Source organism: Vanacampus margaritifer, chromosome 4 (assembly GCF_051991255.1).
Source record: "Vanacampus margaritifer isolate UIUO_Vmar chromosome 4, RoL_Vmar_1.0, whole genome shotgun sequence".
In the NCBI taxonomy this organism is placed as follows: domain Eukaryota; kingdom Metazoa; phylum Chordata; class Actinopteri; order Syngnathiformes; family Syngnathidae; genus Vanacampus; species Vanacampus margaritifer.
The window spans coordinates 2029183-2056038 of NC_135435.1; the positions used below are offsets into that span (position 1 = coordinate 2029183).

At 39.5% G+C, this 26856-nt stretch overlaps 1 protein-coding gene across 13 annotated transcripts in view; it reads left to right on the forward strand.

The window, feature by feature from the left end:
- Window positions 1-26856, forward strand: part of tmc3 (transmembrane channel like 3) — a 212202-nt gene that overhangs the window by 139723 nt on the left and 45623 nt on the right. For 11 of the 13 annotated variants that reach the window (XR_013293749.1, XR_013293751.1, XR_013293750.1 and 8 more), the window contains 4 exons: window positions 2820-2929; window positions 3063-3141; window positions 9153-9401; window positions 21154-21282. Coding sequence is in view for 10 of the 13 variants with exons in the window: in XM_077562800.1 (XP_077418926.1) it covers window positions 2820-2929; window positions 3063-3141; window positions 9153-9401; window positions 21154-21282 (567 nt within the window). In the remaining 3 variants the exon portion in view is untranslated. Of the gene's footprint in view, window positions 1-2819; window positions 2930-3062; window positions 3142-4097; window positions 4266-9152; window positions 9402-21153; window positions 21283-26856 lie in introns of those variants that run through there. The other 2 variants (XM_077562807.1, XM_077562802.1) reach the window with 2 other exon arrangements.

Sequence of the window (26856 nt, forward strand, 5' to 3'; positions counted from 1 at the left end):
CATGCCACTACAATCCAGCACTGATTTGTTGTCAATAGGTCACATGACCTGGAAGCAATTGTGCAAAAATGGCAATTTTTGCAGGAAAAAAATCATTAATAAAGAGTAGAGATCTAAAATAAAAATAAAAAAGAGGTGTGAATCATACAGCAGACATGCCACTAATATGCAGCACTGATTTGGGGTCAATAGGTCACATGACCTGGAAGCTATTGAGCAAAAATGCTATTTTTTGCAGGAAAAAAATCATTAATAAAGAGCAGAGATCTAAAATAAAATAAAAAAAGAGGTGTGCATCATCCAGCAGACATGCCACTATGATGCAGCACTGATTTGGGGTCAATAGGTCACATGACCTGGAAACTATTGAGCAAAAATGCTAATTTTTGTTAAGAAAAATTCATTAAAAATAAGTGGAGACCTAAAATGAAAACATAAGAGGTGTGCAACATCCAGCAGACATGCCACTATGATGCAGCACTGATTTGGGGTCAATAGGTCACATGACCTGGAAGCTATTGAGCAAAAATGCTATTTTTGGTTGAAAAAAAATCTTTAAAAATAAATGGAGATCTAATATCAAAAATTAAAAGGTGTGCAACATCCAGCAGTCATGCCACTACAATCCAGCACTGATTTGGAGTCAATAGGTCACATGACCTGGAAGCTATTGAGCAAAAATGCAAATTTTTGCAGGAAAAAAATCATTAATAAAGAGTAGAGATCTAAAATAAAAATAAAAAAGAGGTGTGCATCATCCAGCAGACATGCCACTATGATGCAGCACTGATTTGGGGTCAATAGGTCACATGACCTGGAAACTATTGAGCAAAAATGCAAATTTTTGCAGGAAGAAAATAATTAAATAAGAGGAGATCTAAAATGAAAAAATAAGAGGTGTGCAACATCCAGCAGACTTGCCACTATAATGCCATTTTTGTTGAATTTTTTTTTATTAAAAATAGACCTAAAAAAAATATATGACTTCCATACCCCGGACTACTGTTGGTCGAAGAAGGAGAGGAGGAAGTTGTTTTTGTAGGAAGAAAGAGAAGAGGAATACCAAGAGTCTAGGACTGAGAGTAGGGACTTTGAATGTTGGAGCTATGACAGGAAAACGTAGAGAGCTGGCTGACATGATGCAGAGGAGGAAGGTGGACATACTGTGAGTTCAGTAGACCAGGTGGAAAGGGAGCAAAGCTAGAAGTTTAGGAGCAGGGTTCAATTTATTCTATCATGGTCTAGATAGGAAGAGAAATGGAGTAGGGGTTATCGTGAAGGAGAAGTTTGTTTGCTCTTATTGCTCTTTGGTTGCAACAGAAACAGAGGTTGTAATGATGTCTTGTAAGTATTTCCCCAAACTTCTGAACAATAATTTAAATATGGTAATACTAGAGATCAGTACAAATGTGTAATGATTTCTGGTTGAGAAAATGAATGGAGATGCTTTTAGAGAGTTTGGATCCAATATATTTAATGTGTGGTTTCCAGCAGATTTTATTATCAACAATTACCCCCAGGAATTTAATCTAATTTACTCTTTCTATATCTACACCTTCAATTTGCAATTTTGCGCAGTTCCCTATTTTAACATTATAACACAACTAATTTTGTCTTGTTTAAATTTATTGATAACTTGTTTTTAATCAAGCCATGTTTTTACTTTCTTAAATTCTGAGGTAATTGTATCAGAATTTAAGAAAGTAAAAATTCAGATACAATTACCTCAGAATTAAAGAAAGTAAATTCTTCAATCCTAACACAAACTTTCTGTGAAGAAGTTTATGGACAATTGATCCTTCTTAACAAATAAGAGCGAGCTGTTTCTGTTCAATAATGTGGTGCCAATAAGTTTACTTGAGTACACCTTTGGCATCAGTCATAAGCAAATATAAAACTCAATCTATGTCAATAAACTCAAATGCTTTTGATTAAATATGTGTGAGATTAATTTAACTTTTAAGCAAGCTGTAAGCAAATAATTATTGAATAGGACTCTGTAGATTATTGTATGCCTTTTAGTAGTTCAAATTTGTATGTTACTGTGGGGCTAGCTCTACTTAAATTTGGTGAACTCTAGTAGTCAAACTTTGGAATTAGTTTAAGTGGTTATGTGCATTATCTCAATAAAAATACATCACATATTAAACATCACCTTATGTGACATGATTATTTCATTCGTTACATCACCGCATTACATCACATTTGTGGCACATCCCCTACTCCACCTTTTTCCATGGCACACCTGCAACATCTTCATGTCACACAGCATCCACGTTACACAACAATACAAAACTAAATAGGAGTGCACTGTAACAAACTAAGGACCAATTAAGAGATATTTAATTACTGTCCGTGTGCCAGAAGGCGACGCCGCGTGGACAGATCCTCTCTCTCACTCTCTGTCCACGCACCATGGAGAGGAGGGAGGGCTTTTCTTCAGCACGGATCCGTGTTATATTTGCATCCGGGAAAAATCAATTATCAGTACCGGACACTCGTGTTGTATGAATATCCGGCTCACCCTGAGTACCTATCTTTTGTTAATTTTGTGTGAGCATTCATATGCTAAAGAAGAAACACTTGGGTCCATTAGCCTATTCAAAAACGTTTCTATTTTTTCCTTCTTTTTTTTTTTGCTGTCTTGATGATTTGGTAAAGACGATTGAAGACTGATTAAGAATGATAGCGGACACATAAAAACTGCACATCTCGACCATGGACCAGCACAAAATTGACGTTGTTCCACCACTGTTGGCCGACACACCTGCTTGTTATTGGGATACAGTGTCTAACATGCACTCTCTCTCTTTATTGAGGTGAGTGTTGTGGTGTCTCTCATCACCATGATTGCTCCATCTGCCTTTGAACTGGTAGCTCAATTGGAGATGTATCATCCAAGAACATCACTGCGTTTCCAGCTGGCCAGGTATTTCACCTGTAGCACCTGTAATTTGTGAATGTGTGTGTGCGTATATATATATATATATATATATATATATATATATATATATATTTGTCTCTTGCCTTACCGCGCATTAACTATATCATTGTGTTCACAGAGTGCTTGTTTTATATCTGGGGAATCTGTACAGTCTTATTATTGCCCTCCTCGACAAGGTCAACAGTATGAGCTCTGCAGTAAGTATCTAAAGCATATAATACAATAATTTTGACACAACCTGGCGCTTACTTGAATCATTTTGTTATTATATTCTTACACCGTTATGAAAATTATCAGCTGAATTTTTTACATTATTATCCACAGGTAGGACTGTTTGTTCCAAAATATTTTTTTTGTACAAAATATAAGCACTCCTGACTCCTTACTGGAATTTCTTGGCACGAAAGAGCAGCTGCTCCGAATTCCACATAGATGATTAAGCTCTTATACTATACTATATAACCTATACTATCTCAATATTGTATCTCACCCAAACACTTGAAGATGGAAACAAAATTTCAGTTCCTTCAATTGGTCATATTCTCCGTTCAATCACCAAATAAAGTATGTAATCATAGGTGAGTGAGGGAATGTAGACTGAAGGGCAAATTGAGTCTCATCTTGCCAATGTAACAGAGAAGCTGCAGCTGGGCCAGTCAATAGCCCAGGGCACTGAGACGGCTGACATTGGCACTAGATCAATGACAAACAACTCAGACTGCTTGAGAGTAATGTGTCAGAAATCATCCTGCATAGGGAATTTTACTAGCTCTTGCTGGCTGATCTCTTGTAAGGGGATCTGAGAGAGGCTGTTATTGGTCCTTATCAACAGCACAACTGGAACCCCACACTGTAATGACATATAGGGATCGCCAATAGGACTTGCCACAATTACCCCCAAACTGCTATTTTTAAAACAATGCACTGCACTTGTGCAGCGACAATACTGCTTTCGGACAAACATTTGAGTGGTACCAGTAGGAAAGTGTACTTGCATGAACCAAAGTTGTGAATTGACTAATTTAATCATAAATATCCTTAACAGATGTATTATGGTTACAAGAAGACACTGCTGCTTTGGTGTCTGTCGGTGTATGATTGGCGATAGGGTGACCGTGATCGAATGAAGGGAGTTTTCGTCATACCTTTCCCAAAGACCAGGAGGAATCCAGACAAATGTCTGCGCTGTGTTCAAGCATGTTAAGCAGCAGGGATTTACACTAAAAATGTCACCAAAGACACCTGTATGTGCTCTCTCCATTTCGTCGGTGGATGTGGGCCAACAGCTGAAAATCCAGATCCAATACTCGCGACTCTGCAGGTACGTTTATCGTCTGCTTTCTCAGCATAAAGCATAATAGCCACTACACATCATGATAAATTGTAAATGTACCCAACACATTGTTTGCAATGCAGCACATTGAGACCAAGTTTACCTATGGAAGCCACTGATGCTTGTATGTGAAGAGCAATATAAACTAGAGCTCTGAGCAGTTATAAAGTGCCCCCCCACCCCAGCCCGGGCTACTTTGGAGTATTACCACTATTGGGGTAACTGGCACAAAAACATTTACATATGGATTTATTTATTTTTTGCCAGATGTGATGAGTGTGAGTTTTGAGTTGAGTTGTTTAGACCATCCAAATCAGCATAAATTTTTAAAATTTTGTTGCCACAGCAAGAGCATGTGGAGAAGCAAAAAGTTTGCTTGTACTTTTCATCGAGAACATCTTTAGAGGAAACACCCACAGATTGAAGTCCGTGTTTCATCCAACACTGTGCGATTGTGATTGGTTAGCTAGGATCCAATCGTGAACCAGAAGTGCTGACATCAGACACCAAATCAGGCACCTACGCTCTTAGTTTCTCATTATGTACAACTACAGTCCTTAAGAAGTTGTGCAAGTATGTTTTTACTCTTCCCACACTTCACTTCAACTTGGCTTCTCTGCATCTTTGCCTTTAACATGCTAGTCTAGTTTGACAGTATGTCACTGAGATGTGAGCAGTGTCACTGTCACCAAGCCATTTTGTTAACAAAAGTAACTATTCCAAATGTTATGTTTTTTTTATTATTATTAATATTAAATGAGCATAAATATAACTTTAAATATCTTGCCAATAGGTGGAGAAAATGGTCTGTAAAAGGAAAGCCCCAACCCTAAGAAATGGAGACACTGCTCAAGCATCAGTGAAAAAGAGGAAAAGGATGACCCATAACAACACTCCGTCAACAAGCAGATCTAGCAGCCAAGAAACCGAGGAATAGATTGTCAATTTTCAAATCAATGTTGACACAACCACAGAAAAGGATGCAGCAACAGCCCATCTGGACCTTTCATCAAATAAAACATTTCAAATGCACAATCTTGTTTATTGAATGACACGTTATTTGCTTTGCGTAGTTCAAATAACTGTCGATATAGATTAAATTGTACTCTTTTACTATTTCAAAGTCAAAATTGGAAGATGTTTAGGAATCCTAATTTTTTTCATCTTCACGGCAACGGTAATTACAGTGAAATTCTCTCAGAACAGGAACCATTCCATCAAGCATCCTCATTTGATGGACTTGACCCCCGCTTTGATGTCATACCATGTATCATCATCTAAAGATGTATCAATAGGGAGCTTTTTATTGACTGCATGCTGGCATCTGTGCAAACAGAATGAATCAGCATATGGTCTTTCTGCAATAATAATAATAATCATAATTTTTTAAACGGTTGAGTAAAGGTCCAATATATTTCCCTCCTTGTATTAGCTGGGTCATTATTAAAACATGGTCATCGTCATTATCATTCAAAGGTTAACTTTTAGCTTTGTCATGTTAGCCAGAAGAAGAAGAAAAAAAGACTTTGTCACTCACAACTTTTTAACATCAGAAATACTGGCAAGTAATACTGACAGCTTCAATAACACAAATCCAAGGTAAAGACATTGTTCATAAATGTTTCAAATTTGTATTATTTTTATTTGGCTTCCACTGAAGTCTACTTTGTATGTTTACAATTGGTAAGAAAGAGAATTGGAATTTTACTACAAAACTTGTTTTGAGAACACATGGGTATAAGAGATTTTAACTTCACCAACACACCTGATTCATGATCAGGATTGTTATCAGGCTTCTGCAAAGCTTGCTGATGAGCTGATCATTGGCTTTAGCTTCGTTGGAGGATGGAACCATAGAAAACAAGCTGGCTCTCGAGGACCGGACTTGAGCACCTTTGATCTAAAGGGTTAACGTTGCATCATCAAAGACAAAAAGCTATTTTCAACACTTTAGATTGGTCAATAATTCGTAAAAATGACACCCGCACATGTGGACTGACCACAAGTATAGATTTTGGCAAAAAATACTAAATTTGCCAAATTGTGGCTCACGAGGTTTTGGCCCGACGCCAGCAATCTGTCTGTTCAGGCTGAATGCAACATGATCATTGCACTCTTTTAACTTCACGTAAGGTATTGACTTTTTTTTTTGGTTCCAAATGACATGATCACCAGAGGAATGAATGAACCTGGACATGCTTGCATAATTTCAGATACAAACATATTGTTTTCTTGTTATTTTAGAACCTATGTAATAGAATCGCTGCCACTGTTAGTGTAGTGGTTTACTCGGATGACTTTTGCGCAAGTGTGCCGTGAGGGGAAAAAATGATGGTATATGTGGTAAATGGAGTGCACTTATATCAACCCCATACCATATGGTGCTCAAGATACTTTACAATGGCTCACATTCATCCATTCATACACCAATGGGAGGATGCTGCCATGCAAGGCACTGCTGGAACCACTGGAAGCAAATTGGGGTTCAGGATCGTGTTCAAGGGCACGCCGACATGGTCAAGGATGAGAATTGAACCCACAACCTTTGGGTTGGGAGACGACCAGCCTACCACTGAGCCATTACAAGGGTTGATGACTGATAGGGACCCTAGAAAACAGTATATCCCCCCCCAACTACCCTAAGTTCCTGGCAGCACCTCTGCTTGCATGCACCCAGGTGGGTTCATTTACCACTCAATAAGAGTGAGCCATGTGAGTGTGAATGGCTTGACTCGCAAACAGTCTTGGGTGTAGTCTGCTTAAAATCTGCTGTCACATTCCTGGGTTGCTGTTTTGCAAAAAAATGTTGTGTAATGTCTATAGCTGTGGCTCAGGGTGTAGAGACGGTTCAGTAACTAGAAGGTCGGCTGTTTTATCCCCGCTCTCCCCAAGTCATGTGTCGTGTCTTTGGGCAAGGCACTTCACACACATTGCCTCCAGTGTTGATCACACTGGTGTATGGAAAGTGAGAATATTTGGTGGTGGTTGGACGGTCCGTAGGTGCACACTGGCAGCCACGCTTCCGTCAGCTTGCCCCAGGGCAGCTGTGGCTACTTAAGTAGCTTACCACCACCAGAGTGTGAATGTGTGAGTGAATGAATAATGTATCCATTTCATTGTAAAGCGTATTTGAGTGTCTAGAAAGCACTCAATAAGTCTGATGCATTATTTATTGAAACCTTCGTAACTTTTTTTTTTTTTTTACGACACATACGTAACATTTGAAGTGTGATATCGAAGTCATTTCTGAATATTTTTTTTTTTTATTGGCATCAGACCTATCCATTAAGGGTGGGTGATATGGCCCAAAAATTATATCACAATATTTCAACAAATTTGCGGTGACGATATTTTTGACGATATTGGTAGTAATTACTGAACAATAGCTTTGTGATTGGTGCTTTGGAATGATATAACTTTTATTGCAGCACAATTATTAAGCCACCTTTTCTTCACAATTGAAATGTAAACAAAGTCCAAATATAGTAACCGTAATGGAATGAAATGAAAATAAAAACAGGTCAGGTAGTGTTTACCCAGCAAGATCTAATTGTAACATAACTGCTTAAAGCACATAAAACACATTTACTTAGCAAATACAAAGAAAACACAAACCTCCAGAAGTCAGCGGCAAATTTCACGAGTCAAGAAAGTTCATTATTTTCTCCTGTGTGGTTGATCCTCGTGTTGTAGAGGCAAAGAGATATATTTATATATATATGTATGGTAGCAGCCAGTCTGTGGCGTCATGCTCTGTACATCGCAGGCAGGTGTATTGTAGAAAAATGTTTTCCCCTGCGATTGTTTAGGCAGTGGTTATTTTGCCGTAACCGGCAACCCTCCTGTAAACGTTATTTTGCAGTGAATTACTCTGATTGGTCAATAAGAGGTGCGAGAAAACACAGTGATTGCTTGTAGACATTACTAGCGGGTATGAATAACGTAAATGTGCATGTTTATGCCGCTGCGCAACAGCAACGCGCACGGTGTCGAGAGCACGTTAGCGTAGCGGCCGGTTAGCATAACAAAGTCACATCAACTATGAAGCGACTTATTGGTTACGGTAAAATAACCACTGTGGATTGTATATCTTGGCCAAACAATACGCGACCGTTTCAGTATTATCCAACCACTGTCTGTTTTTTTCATAAGGAGTGCGTCTAATCAAGAGTGCTCCAGTAATTAACTTTTGTTCACGCTAAACAACACAAACTGTTTCCTTGTCCTCCTCGCGTGTCTTCAGTTTGTGCATCCTCTTAACTTTAATAGCAACAGTTGTCCTACACAATTTGCAAATGATTGTATTTTTTGAATCATATCTGACCTCTTGTAACCAAACAGCCTCCACACGACAAAGATAGCTCACTCCCACTTAGCCGACAGAACTGGCTGCAGCTTACAGCCTCATACGCTCCAAAATTGTTTTTATGCAGCAGCGAACGACGCATGTACGTCCAAATTGACACGTTTAGTTGATGCACTAGTGAAGGGATAAATTGGGTAATCACGGTACATACACTATAACACAAGTGTACAGTGCATTAAAAAACATGAAAAATTGTACTTTATAATGGGAGTCAATAGGCCATAATTTTGACATTTTTACTCATGGGTACTATAAAAAAATTCCCACATATTATGGCAATAATAATTTTGAAATTTTGGATGGTGCCATTTTGAACTTCAACATGTTTTCATATGCTTTATATTTGAAATCAATATTAATAAAAAGCAAAAAGCCAAATTTGGACTTTCCTTACAAGGGTTTTAAGGGTTATAAAATACAATGATGTATTTTAAAAGTAATTGTCGAAGATATGACTCATCTAAAACTTAGATTCAGGTGATTAAAAACTGTATATTTGTGTTTCCCAGATTCCAGTGAGTCCAATGAACTGGTCTGACACTAGATCCTACTTGGCCACTATTGCACAGCCTGCTGCATCCAGTCTGTCTACACTGCTATCTGAGATCTCACATCGCAACATCACCACCATTGCCACAATGCTAGATGTGACCAACAGAAGCAGGGGGAGCTCTGAGACCTTCTCCAACCAGACTGCTCATGTTGAAAAGAACACTCGCTCTCAGCAGGACCCGTGCTGGGAAACCTATGTTGGGCAGGTTATGTTTGTTCTTTGTTACAGTTATTATATATTTGACAAATCCCTAAATCTAATATAGTGCTGCTGTCAACCCTTATGATTGACTGTGAACTGTTCAGTGTGTACCATACCTCTCACCCTTAAAGTGTACCTCCGCAAATGGTGTAGTTTGATAAATATCTGGTGTTCCCATCTGTGTTTTTAATCTTGTATTTGCCCAAACATGCAACTGCATGCCAGATCGTTGTTGCTTTAATAATGTCATTTGTCGTCACGGCCAATTACTGCTTATTTTTTTCCGCTTGTTATAGAGACATCCATACATTTGCATTCCGCCATGATAGCTTTTTCATAGACCAGAATCCTGTGCGAACAGGCACTGCCAGCAGCAGCCAATAGAGATCCGGACACCGACGTCACACATCCCAAAATGGACGTTAGTGCCGCCATTTTGGCAGTATAGAAACCACATTCGCCACTTTGAGTAAACGGTAAAAGCTGCAGGCCGCACTTTAACAATGATTGACAGCTGTTGTGGACCAGGTTCCACAACAAGAAGAGGCAAATAAAAAGGATAATTCTCCAGGCTACCAAAAGAGGAACCAATGCGTAGCCAATGACTCACAGCCATAAAAAAGGGTAAACAACAGTACGGAGGAACTGGGATGCTCCTCATTGTTGTAGATATAATTTGTGTAGCAATCACTTGATATCAGATGAGTCAATTACTGAATCAGTGTCATGTAGATGCAGCTCAATTGTATAGTTATTAAATGAAGGTGAAAGACATGATCGGGCACTTTGTAGGCCTACATGGTGCCAGAATCAGCAGATGCTAACCTGCGTGAAGCTAGCCTACCACATGCCAAATATGGGGAAAATAATCTGTTTCGTTAGTTTGTGCTGCTACGGTTTAATAGCTATTACACAGTTGAATTTAATAACTGACCAACAGCATAAAGAAGACGTTTTACAGCATAGATGACAGCGGCATTGGCCAAATCAGCAGATGCTAAGTTGCTAACATACCTAAAATAACATTGCAAGACTTGCGTGCAACTGCTAACTTCAATGGAATGTTGACCACACATTAAGGGGAAATAAATCTAGATTGTACAAACTTGTAAAACCCTTGTATGATCACATTTGCAAGCACTAGTGTATGTGTGGAGGGAATTCCACATACTAGCATCGTCAAGTTGGGAAAAAAGCACTCTTGACGCTTCATCGGCAACAGTGATATCATCCAACCTATCCATGTAGCGCATGTATGTCATGTTGTTTTCATCAAAGTGAATGTGAATTCTCTTGGACGGAAAGTTGACGGATAAATGTGAGTACAGCCATTGCAAGTAATAGGCTTCGATACTGTCACATGGTAGGGATGAGCCGGATATCCAATACACGAATATCCGGTACAGATAATTAATTGGCCGTTTCTCAACATCAAGAACACAGTACGTTCTTGTGATGCAACAAGTAGGGTCTTTTTTTTTTTTCCTGGAGAGCTCAGTATTGTTCATTCGGTAATTTTAACGATTTGACATGTCATCATCATTGCTCTCCTTTTTTTTTTTTGTGTATTTTTACTTATTTTTGTATGTGGGTGAATATGTGTATGTGCATGCGTGCATTCATTAGTTCACCTAAAACCTATAAAAAAAAAATTAAAATCCCATACCGTTTCCCTAAACCGAACACTTCCAACCAGAGTCGTGAGAAAGGACCAAAGAAAAGAAAAGGTAAGTGAAATCCAGCACCGACCAGACACCACCCACCAGGCCACCAACCAGAGTCCTTCACCAACCCCAGAGACATCTAAATTTCAACAAATCAGGGAGAACACAAGAGACCAAAGGAGAGACTGAGAAAAGGAAGGAAGGACAGACGAAGCGGAGTGAGATCCACAGACACCAGCCTCCACCGATTCAATGACCTGAGGAAGATTGTGTCTGAGTTTCAATAGATGCTGGTGTGGTGGATCTGGCGTGCATGAAAATCTCCACCAAAGAGGGGAGCCGTCGACCCCCGCCAGGACAGTGCAAGCGCAACACCTCAGGGCCCCCCGGGCCGCGGCAGCGCCAAAGGACGACCCCCGGGCCCCGCAGCGGCCACCGGCCGGAGAGCAAACCCAGGAGCAGGAGCGCCCCCCACCCCAACGCGGCCCGCGCCCGCAACCCAACGCAGCAGGACGGGGCACTGCAGGCCCGCCAGGAACCCCACCGACCCACAGCCCCCGCTCCCCCCACAACCCCCGCCATCCACCACAACCCAGCCCCAGCCGCCCCCAAACCCACAGGCATGTCAGTGAATGTATGTGGTGCATTAAAAAAAATAAATGGGGGGGGGGGGGGTGGACACGGACAGTGGTCTGCCCCCAACCAAAGGAGACGACAAGAAGGGCAGGAGGCAGCGGCAGGGCCGCAGAGACAGGGGGAGAGGAGGAGGAAGGGTGACGAGGGAGAAGGGACAGGGAGGCGGAGGACGGGCGGGGAGAGGCGAGGAGGGAGAGGCAGCAAAGGGGAGGAGGGGAGAGGGGACCACGGGGCACCCCGGCGGCCCACAGGCCCCGAACCGCGTCGCCGGGCCCAGAGCGACGGACCACGCCGGGGCGGCGCCGCCCTGGACACCAGGGAGATCCCCGCAACGCAGCACCCCCCAAGAGACCCAGGGAACGGCCAAGACGCAGCCGCCACCCAGCAGCCAACAGAGGGGCAGACCCGCCCACGCCCAGCCAGGGGGGGACAGCACCTATAGAATTAACCCCCTGGCATGCAGTGAATCCGAATAGTAACCCTTAGTGCCCATTGGAGGTGAATCTGCTCGATCCTGTTGGCAGCAACTGGTTTCCTGACTATAAAAACACAACCATTAGTTACAAATTGCCAAATACAGAAACATCAATGTAAGTTATCACGATGTGGTGGCTCTCGCTAACAGGCAGAATTAAGGAACCAGGATTAGGTTAAAATATTCTATATACGTAGACCATGTTTCTATAAATTTTGATATTTGGTTTTTATTTGAGGCAGATATTTTTTCCATTAAAATGTGATTTATGAGGTTAGACCATTGGTCGATATTCAGAGTTTGTTTATTTTTCCAGTTAGCAAGGATTGTTTTTTTTGCGATAGTAAGGGCTACAAGTGTAGATTGAAATTGTTTATGTGGTAAGTCAGTTGTTGTTAGGTCGCCTAGCAAACACAAGTTTGGAGATAAAGGTATCCCACAGCCCAAGATAGCGGAAAGTTTTTCTAAGATTTTAGTCCAGAAATATATAACCGGAGTGCATAACCATAAAGCATGAAAATACGTGTCTGTAGTGTTTTGTAAACACTGGAGACAAATGTCGGAGTCTGAGAGTCCCATTTTCTTCATCATATATTGAGTAATGTATGTTCTGTGAATAATTTTATATTGGATAAGTTGTAAATTTGTGTGTTTTGTCATTTTAAATGCATTTTCACAAACTTGAATCCAAAAGTCAGATTCCGGTGCTATAGACAAGTCTGTCTCCCATTTCGAGATGGGTAAAGACATTTTATCAGTATATGAAAGTAACTTATATAATTTTGAAAGTTTTTTTGTTGTTGTCGGAGAAAGCTTGTTAATATCTTTAGCTAAAACAGGCGGTTGGAGCGTACCCCGAAGTGTTGGAATTTTTTTCTTTATCATATTTTTAACTTGTAGATAATGTAAAAAATTGCTGTTTTTTATATTGTATTTTTGGAGCAAGGATGTATATGATATAAACATATTATCTGAGAAGAGATGGTGGAGATGTGTAATTCCTTTCTGCTCCCACACACCTAAATAAAACGGTTGGTTGTTAAGTTGAAAGTCGGGGTTATGCCATAGGGGAGAGAGCCCACAGGGCTCCACTTGGGCTTTTGTCAATTCTAGTGCCTTCCACCAGGCAGTCAGGGTGGCGGAAATCATTGGGTTTTTAAAACAATTATGTCGCTTAATCGACGTTGTAATAAAGAGTAAATCTCGAAGTCTGAGGTTATTACAATCCTTCTGTTCTAGTTCCAGCCAACAGTTAGTGTCTCTGTTGGGTTGTGCCCATAGAACGATATATTGTAGCTGGTTAGCTATATAGTAGTACATAAAATTTGGTGCCTCCAGACCACCTTTGGATTTACTTTTCTGAAGAGTAGATAGACTAATCTTTGCTTTTTTTTTATTCCAGTAAAATTTTGTAACGGCTGAGTCCAACAACTGGAACCATTTAGCAGTAGGTTTAAATGGAATCATTGAGAAAAAATAGTTTATTTTGGGTAAAACTTTCATTTTAATGGTGGCTATTCGTCCTATTAGAGAAATAGGAAGATTATTCCAGCGCTCCAAGTCACTATAAATGTTATCCAGAAGTGGAGAAAAGTTTAAATGAATTAAATCAGTTAATTTAGGTGAGATTTTTATGCCTAATTATTTTAAATTACCTACATGAAATGAGTAGTGTGGGTCCTGGCTTGCAGGATTCCATGAATTTTCTGTAATAGGTAGTGTTGATTTTGTCCAGTTAATAGAATAATCTGATAACTGTGAGAATTTAGTTATTAAGTTAAATACTTCCCCTAACGAAATAGCAGGCTTTTCTAAATAAAGTAAAATATCATCGGCATATAGATTAATTTTATGTTCTGTTATCCCAGAGTGAATTCCTTGAATCCTTCTTTCCTGGCGTATGGCTAATGCAAGTGGCTCAATAAATATTGCAAATAATAAAGGGGACAGTGGGCATCCCTGTCTTGTGCCTCTCTGTCGAGTAAAACTCTGAGATATAATCCCATTAGTAGTAACTGTAGCTTTAGGAGAATCATATAATACTTTTTTTAATTATTTTTTTAGAGCTCAGTATTGTTCATTCGATTTGACATCATCATTGCTCTCCTTTTAAAAAATAAAAATAAATTTAAAAAAAAAAGTTTTTTTTTCTCATTTTTTTTTCTTTCTCTTTTTTTTTTTTAAATATATATACATATATACATATACACACATATATTTATATATATATATATATATATTTTTTGTATGTGGGTGAGCATGTGCATGTGCGTGCGTGCGTGCGTGTGTGTTTTCATCAGTTCACCTAAAGCCCATTAAAAAAACGCTCCCCAACTTACGAACGAGTTACGTTCCGAGCGATCGTTCGTAAGGTGAATTTGTTCGTAAGTTGCTTCAGTGCTATATTTTGTATTATAATTTATGTTTAAAGAGAATACGTACAGTACTGTACTACGTATGTTAGAGAGAGAGAGCGAGAGACACACAGTCAGTATTTACATGTACGTAATAAGATAAATAAAATGAAGTTTAACTTACTTTTGGAAGATGTACTCGATGCTTAAGGATTTGATGGAGGAGGAGGAGGAGGAAGAGGAGGATTTTATATCATGAGAGGTTCTTCGTCGTCGCTAGAATGGGCTTCAAAAGTTACTTCCTCCTCCGTAACTTCAATGTAGGAAGAAGTTGAGGGTCGAGGAGAAGAAGATGAGGGTTGATGAGTATCTTCCTTGGAGAATTTACTAGAAACTGGCCGAAAGAAGCGATCTAACGACGATTGCACAGTTTTCTTCTTTTTTCATCATAAATGATGCGGTAGCACTGTATGGCATCATTCAATTGATTTGCAACTTTTGTGCAACGTTCAATATTTGGGTCTTGCTGCTCGAAGAGTGCGATGGCTTTATCTATGAGCGACAGGCGTTTCTTCTTCTTCCTCCTCCTCGACACGTTGCTGAGCCTCCAATGCTGGGTGAGCTCTCACAGCGCCAAGCGTCGGTATTAGCGGCGGAAAGAAGCACTACAGTACTCGGAAAAAGGTGCGCAATACAAAATCTAACTTACAGCATCTCTTTCCGAACATTTTTTGACATGCGCGCATGCGCGCAGACATGTTCGTATGTACCGTTGTTCGTAACTCAAATGTTCGTAAGTAGGGGAGCGTCTGTACCTATAGGAAATGAGTAGTGTGGGTCCTGGCTTGCAGGGTTCCATGAATTTTCTGTAATAGGTAGAAGTGTTGATTTTGTCCAGTTAATAGAATAATCTGATAACTGTGAGAATTTAGTTATTAAGTTAAATACTTCCCCTAGCGAAGTAGCCGGCTTTTCTAAATAAAGTAAGATGTCATCGGCATAGAAATTAATTTTATGTTCTGTTACCCCAGAGTGAATTCCTTGAATCCTTCTTTCCTGGCGTATGGCTAATGCAAGTGGCTCAATAAATATTGCAAATAATAAAGGGGATAGTGGGCATCCCTGTCTTGTGCCTCTCTGTAAAGTAAAGCTCTAATCATATAATACTGGCACCCAGTGGATAAATGATTTCCCAAAGCCAAATTTATTTTAACAGCAAAGAGGAAGGACCAGTTAACTTTGTCGAAAGCTTTTTCTGCATCCAATGATATAATAACTGCCTTTTTATCATGCCGCTGTTACATGCTAATAAGGTTAAAGAGCCTCCTAATATTATTAGTAGAGTGACGATCTTTAATAAAGCCTGTTTGGTCGCTATGAATGATTGTCGAGATTACTGTTTCTAGTCTAGATGTGAAAGCCTTAGTGATAATTTTAATATCAGTGTTAATTTGTGAAATCGGACGGTAACTTAATGGAAGGGTGGGGTCTTTTTCTGGCTTTAATAAAAGTTTAATTGCTGCTGTATTAATGTGTGGGCGTATGTAACCATTAGTTTTGATTTCTGTTACTACTCTTAAAAATAGTGGAGCAAGCATTAACCAGAAGTGCTTAAAAAATATAGCCGGATAACCATCCGGGCCAGGTGCTTTGCCATTAGGCAACAAGTAGGGTCTTGGCAAACCCGGTCTCAAGAATGTACTTCCCAAGCATGCATATGTTGCTGCCATATTTCCGTAATTCATCGCAGTTTTATCATGTGACTAGTTTTCAATGAATTTGTACAACATTCAGCAGTTATAAACCTTACTTTACGTCCTTGTGATTTTGTAAGACGTCATCAGTGATGCCCCAAGTACTGTTACAATCGGAAGTATGCATAAGCCAAGACCACACGAAATTCCCGGATGTCGTTCTTTTTTGCTAATTTAAACCAAGGATCCATCGATTGTTCCTTGGTAAAGGCTTGGCTGAGAAAATATCCCAAGATGCATTTCGTATTTCAATGAATGAATGGCAGTGTAGGAGCATCACATTTGTTCTTCTTCTTTCTTCTTATTTCATTTCCGGCAGACTAGGCACTATATGTGCATTGCTGCCCCCCACCAGCATCACGTTTGTAAGTACAGTACAGTATTCTTCCCCTTTTATGAGTGTAAATAACAATAAATATTGAACGTGTAAAGTACGAAACTTTATTAAATCTAGTCAGGGTTTTTTTACACACAATTTAGTTTAACAACTGCAAGTTACAATATTATATATAAATATATTAATATATATTAAATATGATTTACTTTACATTCAAAGATATTTTCTATAGATGTACCACAATTTCAAAAGAATCTGATCAAAATCCTTCCTTTCCTGAACTTTTTTTTCCAATATAATCCTAAATTGGATCACGTGGTACACAGTTACGGCAATGCGTCAGATACAAGGAAGCATAACATTAGGGTATTCCGTCCGTTCTTTGCTCGACCCTTATGGCTTTTTGCGTACTTGCAATTGGATACCGCACAAATGCTATTTTTAGACCGCAAGGTCACGTGACTTCAGCAGTTTGAACCGGAAGGAGGTCAAAAATGAAGCCAGCTCATTGACGAGCAATCCAAGTGCTTGTTTTGTTTTTGTTTATCTGCGGGGAAAAAACATGCTGAGTAAACACAGCTGTTATGGAACTTGCAAAAACGACTCCAGTCACTACGGCCGTTCACATATGAAGAATGTATTCGTTTCCCAAAGCCAAAACTTCAAAGGGATAAATGTGAATGGGGATCAACTTGTGCAGACATCCAAAAGAGCAGTTTAACGCCAACGAAGTCAGCTTTCCACCTTTATATGTAGTAAACATGTTGTTGGGGGCCATGCATGCTCCTCTGACAATCCTAATCCTTTACCACCGGCCACTGTCGTCCCGAAAAGTTAAGCGATTTTATTTATTTTTATTTGTTTGCCATTTGGCCCTACTCCGACTGCTGGACGATAATAATCACACCCGACTGATACAGCGGGAGCAACGGGATTTTTCCCGGATGGAAGCCAGGGGGCACTGTTTTTATTTCGGGCCGCAAGTTCGTTTCAAAAGCAGCAATTAAATTGCTTTTTGTCACTGACGGAGCCAGAGGGGAGGCGGGTGGCACGTGCCCCTGCTCAAATGAGACTGGACTCCACTGACTCGAAATGATTGACATATCACGGTATCACGGACGCAGTAGCGTCGCACGTCTTGCCAGTGCAGCCTCCCATTGTTTTCAATCAGACGCCTATTAATTGTTATGCCCCTACTGCACAGTAGGTGGCGCTATGTACCACAATATATTGTAATCCACCTCATTAGAAGTCTGGAGAAGAAGAATCTCCCAAGTCCCATCAAGACACTTCAGATCAGTGCATCAAGATGACACATTTTTGGCAATGTCATGTTGGTTTCCCCGTGACCGTGAGATGTAAGTGACTGTTTAAAATATCTTTTAAATTCAGATAGATTGTTTTGAACGGACATCAATAAGTTAACATTGTTTTGCACAAGCTGAAAATAAATGCATGAGCTGAATGACAAACAAAGACATGAAACAAGAAACAGAAGTATGGAGAAATTCCAAATTAAAAGCATAGATTTCGAAATAAGAGATTTAAACATTACACACAAAACAGCTTGAAAAATACAGCTTAGCACTTACTCACTTAGTACATATGCCCTAACGTCTAGAAGTGGGGGCTTTAATAGCAGGATTTAATAACATTATTATCAAATAATACCATTAATAACAATATGTGGTTGTAAATAAAGTGCTATAAGTAACAAATTCCTTATTTTTTTTATAGGGTGTGGAAAATGAAACAAGAAAATATTATTTGTTCCTTAAACAAACAAAATTTTATTCATGTTAAACACTGTTAGTTGTTCATTGTTTGAATAGTCGACATTTTGTCCAGCACATTATGAGCAAAAATCTTCTGTGTGCTATAATCAATCCATGCATTTCCTGAACCGCTTACATGTGCTATAATTTGTACTTAGATATATTTCAACATTTAGAGACTCCATTTGAAATTAATTGTTTATAAAACAAAGTATTTGGCATAATCTTTGGATACGCATACTAAGTACCCTTACATTATATAATATTGTATATTTTGTCCAGCACATTATGGGCAAAAATCTTCTGTGTGCTATAATCAATCCATGCATTTCCTGAACCGCTTACATGTGCTATAATTTGTACTTAGATATATTTCAACATTTAGAGACTCCGTTTGAAATTAATTGTTTATAAAAGAGAAGTATTTGGCATAATCTTTGGATATGCATACTGTTGTTTGGACCTGTCTTGCTTATTGCCTGATTTTTATATATTTTATATTTTATATACACTTTCTGCAGCTGTGACATGGATGAAAATGTATTTGTAGGGCCTTTTCTTAATTAGGAAAAAGAGTTAATAAGCGGCAAGGATATAATAATTGAAAGAATTGAGGTATAGTGAGTGTTGTTTTGTGCCCAAAAATTTCAGAGTAGAATTTCGATCGCTACACACACATAAAAAGCAATAAAAATGTACCCCTAACAACTTTCAAAGACGTAAGACATTGACAACCAGATATGACAGACAGGGCATATGGTGCTAAAGGAAGGATAGCTTGTTGAAACTGGAGAATGTCGGTGTCAGTTGCGTAGGACGATGTTTTGGAACCTTGCTCTTGCAAGATGTATTCTCTCTATGTATTTGTGAGTTCACAAACTCCCGAGAATCCATCTTGTACCGCTCCCATTGATTTCCACCGATATGAACCACTGGTGGTTTGGACTAATCACAGAGCAACATTGTATTTGGGGGCGGGATATGCAGCTGTGACGAAAACAAGAAGCGCCAAAGCCGTGGGAGAAAACGAACCAAACATGGCGACACCGGTGGACGAATGCGTGGACGCTGCAATTAATTCTGTTCTCATTGAATTAATCTGTTGTATCCGCATATCAACATTGCAAAACCGACAACATAAACTCAACGCCATGATATCAGCTAGTAACAACAGTCGCATGTCGGTGACGACATTTTCATCCTTTGCCGTGATTGGTCGAAACAAAAGTTAGGTAGACGTGCACACGATTCTGCTTTGTCAAAGCGTTGTACAGCATGCCCCATCTTTCCCGAGCAAATCAACGCAGAGCAGTCGCAGACTGATATTGTGGAGAACTCCCTCGAGTGAAGCACAAATCAATCTGGCTATTGCCATGCTAGATGTTTTGAGGGGGAGAAAAACAAAGAGAGGTATCCTGGATCAGGTCGGCTCTTTTTCTCGTCTTTTTAAGCCATCTACACTTAGGCCATCTCCTTAATTTAACATTAGTATGTTCTTGGAAGTCTATACCAGTGTATTTGGCACCAGGAATATCATTCTTGGACAGAATTAGTAGATTTAGCGCAGTAGACATCTTGTTAGTAGACGGTTTACATCCTTTTAGCATGACTGGCCCACCGAGTTTGACCCCCTTGCTAGACTCATGAATATCAATTAAGTGTGGTGACGTATATCTTGCGGTACCCCATTGGAACAGTACTTGGGCCACGACTGATGACGTTTCAAGACATTACAAGGAAGCACGAACAAAAATGCATATTGAGAAACAGCCATTTTTTCCCAGATACAGACATAACCCAATATCGGTACCAGATGTGATCGGGCTCCCAGATTGTATCGGGTTTTATTGTGTCGCCGACCGATGGCGTCACGCTACAGGATTGGCTGGAGATTATCCTTTTACAACTGTTTAATAAAGTTATTTGGGGAAAAAGTCAGTTTGACATTAAAACATTGGAAATAAAATATTAAAGATGTCATTTAAATAACAAAATGTATCGACTGAAATTGTCAAAACGTAAATAAACCTAAGAATATAAAAGCAGGATACTTGAAGATTTAAGAAAAAAATAATAATAATTGAAGCACCGTCGAGCTTGCCGATGACGAAAGTACAGCAACGCTTAAGAAATGCACCATACAGACGTGTTCACTTCGGTTTGGTTTATTTTTTAGCAGTTCACAAATTACAATAAATCACAAAAATAGTCTGAATGATAATAGGACCACATTAGAAATCTAAACTGACATAATATATACAAATATTTGTCACATCTCAGGCAATTAATTTGTGTATTTATCATTTATTTATTTATTTTATTATTTATTCAATATATCTTACTTTTATATTCTCAGGTTTATTTACATTTTTACAATTTCAGCCCTTACATTTTGTTATTTAAATTACATCTTTAATATTTTCTTTGCAATGTTTGTCGTCAATTGGATAATTTCTAGCCAATCCTGTAGCGTGACGTGTTCGTTAGGCGACCCCGATACGATCTGGCAGGCCGATCACATCTGGTACCGACATTGGATATAATTCCTTATTATCTGTGTCCCTGCTCCAGCGCTCCTCTCTCACTGCAAGCTGCTTTTTTTTCTTCTCCGTGCCATGAGCCAGTCACCCCATCCCATTTATAAATACATTATGTATAATGAATGCATAATTATTTGATTAGCATGAAATAACATTGCAAGACTTGCGTGAAACTGCTAACTGTAACTACTATTTGTTTAAACCATATGCTGTACTTCCAGGAAATGCTGAAGCTGTCCATCATCGACATGATCTTTACAGTGGCCAGCATTCTGCTCATTGATTTCATCAGAGGCTTGGTCGTTCGTTACCTCAGTGACTGTTGCTGTTGGGATTTGGAGAGCAAGTTCGTAAGTTAAACACAGTTAACACCATGCACTGGTGGAGCCAGAGGGGAGGCCGGGGTGGCACGTGCCGCTGCTAAAATGAGATTGGACCCCGCAGGGGCCAAACGATTGAAATACCATGGCACCGGCGCAGTGACGCTGCACGTCTTGCAATGCAGCCTGCCAACATTTTTATCAATCAGACGCCTACTAATTGTTATGCCCCACCTGCACAATAGCTGGCGCTATGTACCACAATGTTGTAATCCACTTTATAACACGAGTCTGGAGAAGAAAAATCTCCCGAGTCCAATCAAGATGACATATTTTTGGTAATTTGGTCATGTTAATTTCCCCGTCAGACGTGAGTGACTGTTTGTTTAAAATAACTTTTATGTTCAGATAGATCGTTTTGGACGGACATCAATAAGTTAACATTGTTTTGCACAAACAAAATAAATGCATGAGCTGAATGACGAACGGAGATGTGAAACAGGAAACAAAAGCACAGAGCGGCCTCCCAAATTAAAAGCATAGATTTCTTAATGAGATATTTAAACATCACACACAAAACAGCTTGAAGAATACAGCTTAGCGCTTACTTACTTAGTATATAGGCCCTAACGTTTTTAGTTTAGAAGTGGGGGATTTATAGCAGGATTTAATATTAGCATTACATTATGTGGTTGTAAATAAAGTGCTAGGAGTAACATTTTTTTTTTTCATAGAGTGTGTTGAAACAAGAAAATATGACTTTTAATTCATGTTAAACACTGTTAATATTTCAATGTTCGAATATTGTACATTTTGTCCATTGTTAACAAAAATCTCCTGTGTGCTAAATCCATCCATGCATTTCCTGAACCGCTTATTCTTCACAAGGGTCGCGGGAGCGCTGAAGCCTACATGTGCTATAATTGCGCCTGACCCCCCCCATTTATAAAAGTATGACTCCGCCACTGACACCATGACCTCATCATTTTATTTTCTTATTATGAATTAAAGGTAGCAGTTTCGTGTTGTTGTTTTTTAACTATGCATAAGGTTTCACTTCTTAAATTGGCTGGCTTAAAAATTCAGCACACACAGTTAATAAAACCTACATTAACATCTTATTTTGGGATTATACAACAAGAATGTCACATCTGTTTTAAAGAAGTCTGAAGATTTTTTAAATCTGTTTAGCTGCAGTATGTACAAAAAATAATGGCATCTTTCATGGTTCATTATTAAAAATATCTGCTGAAGCACAATATTTGTGTATGCATTTTTTAAAACTCTCTCCTGAATTTCTTTTTTTAGAGAGACAGTTAAAATCACTCCATACCCCGATTCCCTGCTTATTCATGAGAAATGTAGTACAATTGACCTTTCACAAACCACGCCCAAACCACACCCCCAGTCCAGGACTGGACTGACACAAAAAAATAATTGGCCCTGGCGTTTGGACTTAACCTATGACTGCTGGCTACCACATCGCTCTTAGGCCGGGAGCCAGGTCCAATCCTCAGGATGTTTTTTTCTACCTTTTTTTTGACTATTATTTTGTTTGTTTGGTCACAAGGGCCAAAAAAACACCTTTTTTTGGAAAAGCTTCTGGTGAAATTGTGTAATTGCAAATGACAAGGTACAGCAACTGCATAAATGGTCAGAAAACTCACTAAAATGTTGCATCATTTATCCTAACACATGGGCGAACTTGCAGAAAACAAATCATGGGCTTCCTGTATTTCAATTCTCAAATATCACCCTCAACATACCCTAAAAGAACAAAAAATGTCTCTCCGCCTGTCAAATTACCATCAAAGTGATCCATTTCAAACATTTTATTGTACATTTCATTCCCTCAAATGTGTATCAATGTGCAACATTAAATATAATCACACAAAATCCGGGAACCAAATAGGAGATTTAAAAAAGAACAAGATCTTGACAAGGAATACAATGACTTGTGAACCTTTCTTAACAATAGATTAACATTCTGTGTAAAAAAAAAAAAGAAGCTTAACCAGCTTAACCATAAAATTGAATTATGATAAAATATAACTGGATTTTAATCATCCCCTTCCTGATCATCATCAATACTTGTATGGATTTCATCAGCTGCTAAGTCATGCTCTTCTGTCAAGATATCGACAAGGGCTTTGGGGATGACGTCACGCTCAAACCATAGTGGTTCTAACTTGCCTGTCACTGTGTTTATGTGAAATCCATGGTCAAGAGGGGATGGGATCTCTGTGTAGTCATGCTCATGAGCTGGAAGGGTCTCTGTTGACCTTGCAAGACGGTCCTCTTCAAGCACATAAGAAGAGTCAATTTACAGGTACAGCAGCTTGAAAAAGTATTCATCCCCAAATATATTTTATTGAAATTTTATGTGAGTTACAGTTTTTTCCAATTGCTAAAACACAATTTTGCAAGCGAGGCTGGTTTGGTCAAAATGCTTAACACAATTCATAAAACCGCACACCCGAACTGCAAAATCCCTCACATATCCTTCAAAATGAAGCACTGCAACCAAAACTACATAAAGCTTAATCAAAATCTAACTTTTGCGCCAATTTGCACACACATCATTCATATTACCAGATTTATGTCTAATCAACTACACACCGTTGGGCATAATGAAAAGCACTCTCATCTTTAGTATGCTTTGCCATGATACTAACTATAATAGTTCAAATTGTAGAACATCCTTCAGATTGTTCACATGCACATAAATATTTGAAAATACACACATGCTGGTGGAACTTTAAAACAATTTAAATGTACTTTTTTTTTCACCAAGTCAGTGCAACATATGCACATCTTACTTTTTTTTGTACACAGAATGTTAATCTATTATTAAGAAATGTTCACAAGTCATTTTTATTCCTTGTCAGGATCTTGTTCTTTTTAAAAATCTCCTATTTGGTTCCCGGATTTTGTGTGATCATGTTTAACGTTGCGGCTTGATACCCTGGTCCACCTGGGGGCATAACATCATTCCCTTTTTATGTAATTCACTTCACATAGTATAGTACTACATATACATAATCCATGTTTTAAACATTGTTTACGATTTTATTTAGATGCAAACAAAAATAGCTTAATCCCATTTGGAATGGTCATTCTCGAATTTTCATTTTTTTCCCGATTTACAGTACAGTGGAGTACTTTGGTCATAGCTCCTCTAACACTCCAGATAGAAAGCTCATCTTTGACTTAAATTGAAGGTTATGAATGTGGGAAGTTTTTAATATACATTCGAAGCAATGAAGTGGAATGCAATCAGCACCAAAGAACTTCCTGCGTCCACCTCCCTGTTCCGCGCATTTATTCACATGTTAAGAAGGCATAACAAAAGGCGGTACTAAACTCATAATGATAAAAACATGCATCTTGTGTGTGTGGGGGTGGTTGTGTAGCATTTCAATTCCAGCAAATAGTAAAGTGCTTATTCATGTGATAATTTATTATACAATTTTTCCAACATTCCCCCCAATTATCAAATGAATAGCACATTTAAACATCATATTGTCAAACTTCAAAAGAATTCCTTGATAAAAAACACGTGTGCACTCATTTTGTTTCTTTCACTTAAAACATGGTGTCATCCAAATCTTCATCATATTGTTCTGTCAATTCGTAATCATTTTTTTCATTTTGTTTTAAATATACATATGTCCAGCTATCAGACCTGTGTTGTCAATTATTATTATTGCTAATGAAAACATTATACAACATCCTTGAATTCTGAGTATCACCTCCATAATTATTTAAAACATACCGATACCATGTATTTGTTAAACAGACAAATTAAATATTCCTATCATAAAGCATAACTATATATATATATATATATATAACACAAATTATAGTCTTCTGTCAACAATATCAATACCACATAGAGCATAATGTAACATTCTCTTTTCATCAAAAACCATATTACTGGAATAATCATCAATACAACAATATATTCCAAAGTGTTGTCCATAAATGCAATCAATGTGTTGTTGCACGTTCCTTTCAAGACCCGATGTCCTCGTTAAATTGCAGGTAGAAATCTGCTCGTCTTAACAGGTTATTTACAATAGGCACATTAAATAGTCTATCACACAAAATTCCAAGCAGGCTAAACTGCCATGTTCCTTTTATAATTCTCATATCCAAATCCAAACTATCTAACCATAATCTTCATACCTCAGTCATGTATTTATTTATTTTTTTCTAATCTGACTTACAAAGTGACTTTCATTTGTTACTCCAAATAACTAATATGCCATATAAAGACATGATATATTTACACCTGTCATGATACGGAGTGCGTAGGAGAGGGTGGATCCAAAGGCGAGGCGAGACATCAGGGAGACAGGAAAAGTGGAGACGGGTGAGAGGACGAGGACTTGGGAAGACGTGACTGGAGGAGACTGGGGCAGACGGGTCGCCATGACTGGACTGGGCGAGAGAGGACTGGTTGCCATGATTAGACTGGGTGAGAGGAGACTGGTTGCCATAGCTGGACTGAGCGAGAGGAGGCTGGTTACCATGACGGGACTGAGCGAGAGGAGGCTACTTACCATGACAAGACTGAGCGAAAGGAGGCTGGTTACCATGACGGGACTGAACGAGAGGAGACTGTTAGCCGTGACGGGACAGAGCGAAAGGAGACTGGTCGCCATGACGGGACTGAGCGAGAGGAGGCTGGTAGCCATGACTGGACTAGCTTGACCTGGACTGACTTGACCGGGGCAGACTTGACCAAGGCTGACTTGGCGAAACTTAAAAACTTGTGAAGCTTGGCGGAACGTGGAAAACATTGCTGGAAATGGAGTACTTGGCGGTGACGTGGAGAACTTAGTTGAGCGCAAAAACTTTGCTGGAAATGGAGTACTTGGCGGTGACGTGGAGAACTTAGTTGAGCGCACAGACTTGAAGGTAAACTAATAGAACAAAGAGAACTAAAAGGTGACGTGAGCTACAGGACAGTGACAAGGACTGGACGGGAACTAAGACAACTAAACAAAGACGAGGCTGACTAGACTGAAACAAAGATGACTTACTTAAACTCGGGCTCGGCTTGAACAAAAAAACACGCATGGATTCCAAACGAACTGCGATATTGACACCTGACATAGCCAATGATCCCACACCGACTGGACAAACACAACAGACTAAATACACCTACACTAATGAGACATACCTGGGGAACACAATAGGAAGAGGGCACTGATTGGTCAAACACACTGGGAAGACAAAGACAAACACAACAACACACAGACACACACCAAGGGACGGTTCCCAGACGGCCCTAAACAAATACTAGCCAAAACGGGGAGGGCGGGGAGGGGTACGAGGGCGTGAGCACTGCCCTTAGACCGAGCCAGTGTCGGAAGACAGCCTGACAAAGCGCCATCAGAGCGGGATCAGGGGGCAGACACAAGGAATCCGAAGGCACGGCAATTGCGACGCCTGGCGCTGGATCCGGGGGTGGCCGCAGTGCTCGCGCCGTCAGAAGGGCATCCAAGGTCGGCCACAGTGCTCGTGCCACCTGAGGGGGATCCGAGGGCGGCCGCTGTGCTCGCGCCACCTGAGGGGGATCCGAAGGGACCGGGGGCT